Below are 9080 nucleotides of genomic sequence, written 5' to 3' on the forward strand. Positions count from 1 at the left end.
AAAGAAATGAATGAAATAAAATACCAAACCACAGAGTGTTTCTTGCAAGATTATCATAATCAAACCAAGATCATAGTTAAAAAAACACAACAGACAAATATTCCAAAAGGCCAAGGATAAAAATGTAAAAATGCCAGTGTTAACTGTAACATTGGTATAAACAAATATAATTTTTCTTTTTCTGTTTTTGAACAAACAAAATAATTATGTAATATTACCTGTATTATTTATTTTAGCCTTCTTTTCTCATGTTCATGAAGGGCGTGAATATTTTTAGAGGGTTCAGTATATCTGACATTAAACTTGTGCAAGCTGTCGCGTTCTCTTAAAATGTTTGTACTTACAGGAAAGCATTTGGAAAATGTTAACACCCTATTTCCTGTATAATTTCTTTACAGTAAAAGGTAACTTTCTTAATTGATTTTTTTTTTTTAATGAATTGAGCGCCACATAAGTTTGTATGTCAAACTACATTTCCCATAATCCAACGGGTAACGCTCGACGTTACAGTGTGCCCAGTTATCACATAACTGCTTTGTGGTTTTTATTGATATTTGTTTAGATCTAAAAAAAAAAAAAAAAAAATTGACGTGTATGTATATTTCACCCGGGATTTTCTTACTAAGGACCACAGTACCTTAACTGTGCCTGTTCTGTAGAGCTTGTGTTGCAACGTTTGACCCCACGCATACGCAAGGCTGCGTATAAACTCGCTACGCTAACGTTACGCCATGTTGAGGAGAAACAAAAGAACCGAGAAGTCAACAACGTTAGCGTCATAGCTTTCCATAAACACACTAGTTATACATGTTTTTTATTGAAAAATGCAGTAGCATGCAGTTTTATGGTTATTAATCTGAGTACTGGAGATATAATGCCGTTGTGAGTATACTGGGTTTTGAACAGAGTTTACAGAGTCTAGTTAAATGTACCATAAACAGATTGGGCCTAGCAATTAGACTAGCTAACGCGAGTAACGGTAACTACCTAGTCTTTATTGGTACAGTGTAGCTTGCTCGCGGGAAAATGGAGGAAACCATGGGCATCCGTCATTTTTGCTCGTAGTTCTTGGGGTTATTGCTTGTATTTAACCAATTCGTTATAATGCTGTATGGTAAAACATGGCTTAGGTGAGCTAACTCGTTGGCTAACTATCTTTATGAGAATGATCAGCTTTGGATGGCAGGCAAACGACGTGAAAACAAAGTATCCAGCTAGCTGTTGATCTTTCCCAATTTGCTTAGCTAGCAAACGTTGCGGCGTTGTTCATCGGTTGTTTGCGACCTTCATGGATACAAAATGGGTCGCCTTGCACCTTTCAAGAAAAAAAAAACTCTGATTCTTTCCTGGCTGAAGCGCGTAAAGAGAAATTGGCCGTTGGACGGCTTTGCTAGATGAAAGTTATGGTAACACGTAGTATTCGTTAGTTCACTGCTATTGACAGACGTTCTTAGTTACACCTCATCATTAAATTCACATTTCGTCATGAAGGTGTGCGTTTAATGATATCACAGGATCTACCAAGACAGCAGTGGATAACGTTAACTCCAGCCGAAATCGAGTAATTGAACCATTAGACTGAAGATAACTAGTTGTCACAGAACAGCAAAACATCGTTCTTAGCATAAACGGCGCTGTCAATGAATCGCAAACTGTCGGTGTTTCTGTGGTAAAGTTGGCATAGTTTAAAGATCCATGACTTCTGTGAAGTTATGACTTAACGTGCTGTCGTGGTATGAAACAATAAACGCAGGAGCCCTTAAGTTTCTGCCACAATCAGATTTCACTGAAGATGTATGAATGGAAGATTGCATTGCTTACTGTTAGGCCTGTTTGAAGAAATTAGTGTCCCTTAGTATAGCCAATGATGCAGCGTAGTTCTGTCTAGAGCTGACGTTATTCCACCACAGGAGTGTGTAGCTTGCTCGTTTTCAGTCGCATTAAGTTGAATGAATGTGACTTGCAATATCTTTATAATGGAATGAATGGGGAATGATTCCGGATTTGGCAGTTCGATGCAAATACCTGAATTATGCCGTGATTCGTTATGCAATTAAATGGGTTCTGCTGTATTACCATTAACCTACACTGTTTTGCCTGTGTGTGCAGTTTGAACTGAAATGAAATTCTGCCTTTAATTGTAAGGTGCAGGTAACACCACTGGTGAAAAGAATGGTGCAAGCATTCTTTGAGTGAATGTATAAAAATAGCCTAATTTAAGTGCATTGGAATTTGTGTGGAATCATTGAGTTAAAAGGTTAATATTGTACCTTAAGTTTAGAGTGACAAAAATGAAATGCATTTCAAGACATTGCAATTCCCAATAGCCTACCACTTCCTGTAGAATGACTCTCTTTACAATCCAGTAGCTATAGGCTATATTTTGCCCCCAATTCTGGCACTTACAAAATAAAACCCTCCATGCATTGCGGTGGTCTATTTGAAGAACTTTCCATTCTACATGTAGCTGTATAAAGGGAGACAACGCATTGAGTTGATGGTGGCAGTAAAGTGGAAAGGCTGCAGTCACTGTTGTGCGGAGTCACTGCCTAAGACCTGTTTAGAGCCAGGAAAAACCCTGCTCAACACCATCACCATTTCATTACCTACACCGTTGCCTATTTCATGCGAACTTCAGGGTTTTTCCTGGCTCAAAATAGGGCTTAGGTGGTGACTTTGTGTGACTGACTGCATTCGGTACGGCTTTACTGCCACCGTGAACACGTCATCTCCCTATGTTTAGTTCCATTTAGAAAAAAGGTTGTAAAGTTCTGGTCTTTAAGAGACCACCACAATGCATTGAGAGGATATGAAAAATGGAATCGCATGACTAAAGTGTAAAATTTGAGCAAAACAATTTATTTAAGGGTTATAGGCCTATATTGTGAGTGCCAGAATTTGGGGGGAAATATAGCCTATACAGAAGGATTTAGGCTACACAATGTTAGAGTTCATTCTACAGGAATAGTGGTAGGCTATTTGGAATTGCAACATGTCTTGAAATGCATTTCATTTTTGTCACTCTAAACCTAATGTACAATATTAATTGACCTTTTAACTTAATGAATCCACACGCCAGCTTACTGTATTTAAATTTATTTTATACATTAATGCAAAGAATGCTTACACCATCCTTTTAGTTGTTACTTGTTCTTTAAAGAACTGTTTTTGCCTATCTGTGCAGATTTAAACTGAAGGATGAAATTACTAAAAGCCTTTTCGGAATTTTATCTCTCAGTTTAATCTGTGCAGATAAGCAAAAACAGTGTAGGCTGATGATTAATACTGTAGAATCCACTTAATTGAAAAACGGATAATTCGGGTATTTGCACGGAACTAACAAATCCTTGATCATTTCCCATTCAGTCCATTGTAAAGTGATCACCTTACTGCGCATATTTCAGATATTTTCATGGAAGTATGTACAATCATAACCCGTAATGATCTATGAATGCATGAGCACTGTCTATGTCAAGTAATTTTGAGGATGAAATGGAGGTAACTGCCAGCCCTATGCTGTTCATCAAAACGAAAAACGCTGTTGATCGTTGGTTAGTAGTTCAATATAACGACAATGTCGACGACATAGAAAGTAAAATTTGTGTTGAATGTACTATGAAGATTAGAATGTACTATGAAGCGCTTTCTTTGTCCACAGACCCCTTACAAACCAGGTGCAGGCGTCTCCACCAGCGCCAAAGCACTTTGGGATCACGTCGCCTATCAGCCTGGCCCCGCCGAAAGAGGCGGACCTGATGCTCACACGGAAGCTGGTGGAGGCGCTCAAGCCCTACGGCGTGTTTGAGGAAGAACTGGAGTTACAGCGCAGGTAACAAGTGCTGTCTTTAACTTGCACTATATTGGAATAACAACACTGCTCAAATCAGTGCAGTAACAGTACTGCATCGGAACTGAATCCAGCCACTTACGGTGCCTTCAAATTAACATTGATAAATGGTTGAAAAGAATCAGTTAAGTGTATATTTTTTCTGTGTGCGTAACATGAACAGTGTCAAAAGAGATGGATAGGATTCCCCCCCCCATATTGAGCACTTGTGTCAGGCTGGCTAGGTTCTGTGGAATCAAGTAGTTATGTTTGTGTATTTTAATGAAGAATAAAAAAGCCTGATTAAAAAATAATCTTGTTTTGGTTAAGTAAAGTTACCCCACCTGTTATGCTTTGTACTCATCATCTGCCAAAATCCTGGGATTTTTCTAATGTGTTTTATTTTGAACAGGATTTTGGTTTTGGGCAAATTGAACACTTTGGTTAAAGAGTGGATCAGAGACATGAGTGAAACTAAGGTAAGTCTTCATTAGTTTTGATTATTAGTGAATGGTATTTAAATGAGGGAAGGAGAATGGGATGTCCTGGTTTTTATTTTATTTATTTTTAGTGAGATGCCTGTTGACTGCATATTATTTACTCATGCAAATGTATTATAGTAATTGATTGTTCTTGAACAGAATTTGCCTGCATCTGTGGTAGACAATGTTGGAGGGAAGATATTCACCTTTGGTTCCTACAGGTTAGGAGTTCACACAAAAGGTAACCAATTTATCTTTGAAGAAAATATTCTGGCACTGACTAATGCTACAACTTATGCTTTATCTGATGCGAGAGTTTTTCCTTAAAGTGGTGGTTATAAAAAGAGCAGGACTAAGCCTGTAACTGCACTCAGAGACGTATGGTTGCAAAGTTAAATTCCTGGTGGGACACTGCTCCTGTACCCCTTGAGCAAGATGCATAGCTTGAAAGCTTCAGTTGATTTCCAACTATAAAAATGAGTTGTGGAAGTTGTAGAAATTGGGCTCCTGATGGTTTTGAGCATAATCTTGTCTACGCGGTGTACCTGAATGTTGGCTTAAACTGCAGCTTGGCTATGAAGGCGCTGTCCTGTTTTTGCTTGCGTTTGATGTGGTTGCTGTTTTCACAGGCCATTAATTTGTTTTCCGTGCCCACAAAGGTGCGGATATCGATGCCCTCTGCGTTTCTCCACGTCATGTGGAGAGGTCGGATTTTTTCTCCTCGTTTTATGAGAAGTTGAAGGAGCAAGAGGAAGTTAAAGACTTGAGGGTACGTGAAAGTATTTACCCGTGTGATCACCACTATCTAAAGCTCTTTATTGGGAAATATGTTGGTGTAATTTTGTTTGAATTTTCTTGAAAAAGTATTCCTCATGGTTTTCCCTCTCTCGTAGGCAGTGGAGGAGGCTTTTGTTCCTGTAATAAAATTGTCCTTTGATGGCATTGAGGTACTGAGTTATTGTAAATTTGTCTAAGCAGAGGGGGTAGAAAAATAATATTTATTGAATTTATTGTCCTGTACCGCTTATGGGCTCATGGTAATTGACAATAAATCAGGCCCTTATGTATGGTAGTGAAATGTAAAAGTTCTATTTACAATCACTAGCTGTGTTAGCACATTGAATGCGAGAATTGAATATTTACTATTCAAAGTGTGTCTCCCTCTGTTGGTGAAATGTCATTATTACAGTAGCTGCTCAGTCAATGAGTATACCTTTCTAGGCCAGTTACTTGCAGGTACTGACAAAACATTATTACGTGACAGCTTTTATAACAATAATTTTAAAAATAAATTTTTATTTTATTAGATTGACATACTGTTCGCCCGATTAGCGCTTCAGACCATCCCAGAAAATCTTGACCTTCGAGATGACGGCTTACTACGGAATTTGGACATCCGCTGTATAAGAAGTCTTAATGGTAACTATCAAATTTTGAACTGAAACGAGTTATTACTATGGAGCCTATTGAAAGACTGCTGTAAACCTTTACATATGGAATGAGCAACACAATTGTCAATGCTACTGATTAACTGATTTATAGTAGTGCCTAGACATCTGGATGGTAATGCTTTTCCATAAGAATTAAAATGTCCCCAAGTGCTTTTTCATGATATGAAGTGTTATCCATGCTTTTCACTCTGAAGTGTTGAAATATCTTTTCATACTTACTACCTCAGTATGTAACTTATTGATATTGATTGTCATCTCCAGGTTGCCGTGTGACTGATGAAATACTACACTTGGTTCCCAACATAGAAAACTTTAGACTGACCTTGAGGGCCATAAAGCTGTGGGCCAAACGTGCGTACAGCTTGTTTTTATCAGTCTTTTTACTCTGAGCTTTGTTTTTACATTGTTTTTTATCTATATTCTGTTTAATGTGTGACAGGCAAAGGGACAGGAACCATAAATTAGAGTGTTCTCATATAAAGCTGTGGATAAAAGCCTTGTCAAATATACGTAATGTCAATCTAATGTAACTCATCACTGCCTTGTCAAATTTTTGCCTTCTGCGGACTTTCACATACTCAAAACACAGCCACCATAATTAATGTTCCTACCTTTACTGTAGTATTACAGTACATACTCTAATTGGAAAGCTGTTTATTTGTTTTAATTACAAAGAACGCAAGCTCATTTGAAATTTTTTTTTTTAAATTTACCATCTTGCAACCCTTGTATAAAACCCACAATGCATTGCGGAACCGTTCATTTTGCTGTAAATTTGTATTTGTTTACTTTAAAGGAACAAGCACAGAAAACATTGAGACTTTTGCCAAGGCAGTATCTGACATTCATTGCATACTGTATAGGCAAAAGTGATTTCTAATGCCAGAAATGCAATTGTAATGAATTGCATTTCCAAATTGGTTTCTGTTTCCCATTCATTAAAAACCTTGTTTGATTACATAAGCACAAAAATGGCCTGCAGACGTAGTGGTTAGCTACTGCAGACATCGTACTGTGCCCATCGCTGGCAGCACTCCACAGAAATAAATGCAATTTCCTCACTGAGCCAAAGGCCTGAAGTCCCAAGCCAAGGGAAGCAGTCACACAGTAGATGAATTCCAGTAATGTAGCGCCATTCCTGCAGGTCACAACATCTACTCCAACATCTTGGGCTTCCTGGGCGGGGTGTCATGGGCCATGCTGGTGGCCAGGACCTGCCAGCTGTACCCCAACGCTGTGGCCTCGACGCTGGTGCACAAGTTCTTCCTCGTCTTCTCGAAATGGTAATCTTTCAAGAAAGTCCCTACAGGATATTACTTTTGTAAGGTTGAAAAATGGGTGGGAGCGATGCTGGAATGTTTTGTTAGCCTTTTGTATACTGAGTTGTCGTCCATTAGAATAACTGAGAAAATTGCTTCAACTGACTGTTTTTCTGACTGACTGATTGCTCTGACTGACGAGCTGTGGTCTCTTTTAGGGAATGGCCTAACCCTGTCCTTTTGAAGCAGCCTGAAGACTGCAATCTCAACTTGCCTGTGTGGGACCCCAGGGTAATACACCCCTTTTTCCTTGTTCTTTTCCCCCTCTCTTTCTCTCTTCCTCTCCTCCTATTTCTGTCTTATTCTCACACTCAATATGTCTCTTCTATATGTAATGCAGCAATGCCTATATAAATGATTTTTAAATGGGACTGAACATTCATCTTGGCTACAGTGCTGTAAATATCAGTAGGGTAAGCATGCTAATGCAGTGGAGCTGTCTACACAGACACCGCCATGTTGAACCTGTGAGAAAAGTGGCATGTAATAGTGTAAATGTTTGTCATTTCAGGTGACCCCCAGTGATAGGTACCACCTAATGCCCATCATTACACCAGCATACCCCCAGCAGAACTCTACCTACAATGTATCTGTGTCAACCCGTGGTGTCATGATGGAGGAGTTCAAGCAGGGTTAGTTGGGCACATTCAACTGGACAAAAACTCACCTTTAAGTTTTGGTTCATTTATTCCATATACATTTGGTCATATCAGAGGCAAATTGTGGTTGTAGAGAACAAAATGCTACTCATAATTATAAAAAGTAATACATTCTGAAATGATTGTATATTTAATATACATAGGCCTTTGTTCAATGAAAAGAGAAAAATCTATTTTTTACTGATTGAAAAAATAGTTTGTAAAATGTATATCTAGGTTTGCAAAAGTCATTGTACAGTGATTGAAATGTAAAAAAAAAAAAAGGACAACATTGAAAAAAGGACAAATAATGATTTAATCCCGGAGATGGTGATTTGATAAAATATCGAACCTAAAAATGTTTGCCTGTATTGTGCTACTGATGACCACATGGAATTTTGTCCATCACAGACATATTGTGATGTAATGGCAGGCGCAGAGCAAACATTCCATTTAGCTAACCGCTTTTTATGTTTCCTTACCAGGTCTTGCCATCACAGATGAAATCTTGCTGAATAAATCTGATTGGTCCAAACTGTTTGAAGCACCAAACTTCTTTCAGAAATACAAGTATGTATTAAACTGCTTATCCTGTTGGACACACATGGTGAGGCTTAACAATTTCAATAAAGATTTAATTTTCAAACAAGCACGTAAATACTTCACTAGTGTATCTAATATTCTTTCATTGTTTGATGTTGTGAACAATTGTAGATATGAAATAAAGACACAGGCATGCAGTAAGACTTATAGTATAGCCGTTTAAATGTGTTTGAATTCTATAGAAATTAAACATCACAATAGATTATTTTTATCTGCAGATAACGTTTAGACAATTGGTCATGCATGTACCTGTGGTTTTGCTTATCAAAGGTAGGTACAGAAGTTGTATTTTATTTTTCCTCCTGCTTTTCTTGTGCCTTATTAAACTGAACTGTACCCAGCAAATTCAAATAAAAGGTTTTAGTTCACAATTTGCACAATGTATTTCTTGTTAGTCTGTTTTACTTAGGGTTTTTGTGGCTATTTTCCATAAATGTGCTAATCCAATTACAACGGTGTGACTCATAACGTGAAGAAAGTTAATAATAAAATAACAAGAAATTTAAATGGTTTGAAGCTTGCAGGCCAGTTAAGAAGTTCAATACTATAAGGAACATGGGCTTGCATTGAAGAAAGCAGATGCAGCAATTTTGAAAAGCTTCATGTATGAAATATACTTTCGTAATTTTTGTATCTGATTAGGGGAAAAACAACACACACTATATGACCAAAAGTATCTGGACACCCCTTGATCTGGGGCTGTTTGTCATGGTTTGGACTAGGCTCCTTAGTTCCAGTGAAGGCAAATCTTAATGCTACAG

At 37.9% G+C, this 9080-nt stretch overlaps 1 protein-coding gene across 1 annotated transcript; it reads left to right on the forward strand.

Annotated features, from left to right (window-relative positions):
- Positions 1-717: 717 nt before the first annotated feature.
- LOC118229907 (poly(A) polymerase type 3-like) lies at positions 718-7046 on the forward strand. The gene is made up of 9 exons (XM_035422413.1): positions 718-882; positions 3659-3829; positions 4239-4305; positions 4468-4549; positions 4968-5077; positions 5202-5255; positions 5616-5727; positions 6021-6110; positions 6904-7046. The coding sequence occupies exons 1-9, from the start codon at positions 845-847 to the stop codon at positions 7044-7046; spliced, it is 867 nt and encodes a 288-aa protein (XP_035278304.1). The 5' UTR covers positions 718-844.
- Positions 7047-9080: the final 2034 nt, after the last annotated feature.

The sequence above is a fragment of the Anguilla anguilla genome, chromosome 6, assembly GCF_013347855.1.
Source record: "Anguilla anguilla isolate fAngAng1 chromosome 6, fAngAng1.pri, whole genome shotgun sequence".
Taxonomy (NCBI): domain Eukaryota; kingdom Metazoa; phylum Chordata; class Actinopteri; order Anguilliformes; family Anguillidae; genus Anguilla; species Anguilla anguilla.

Excerpts from the sequence above, each read along its gene's own strand:
- LOC118229907 (XM_035422413.1), top strand. The coding sequence starts at position 845 with ATGGTTATTAATCTGAGTACTGGAGATATAATGCCGTT. Across the intron at positions 4,306-4,467 it reads GAGACATGAGTGAAACTAAG|AATTTGCCTGCATCTGTGGT; the intron begins GTAAGTCTTCAT and ends GTTCTTGAACAG. Across the intron at positions 5,728-6,020 it reads CTGTATAAGAAGTCTTAATG|GTTGCCGTGTGACTGATGAA; the intron begins GTAACTATCAAA and ends TGTCATCTCCAG.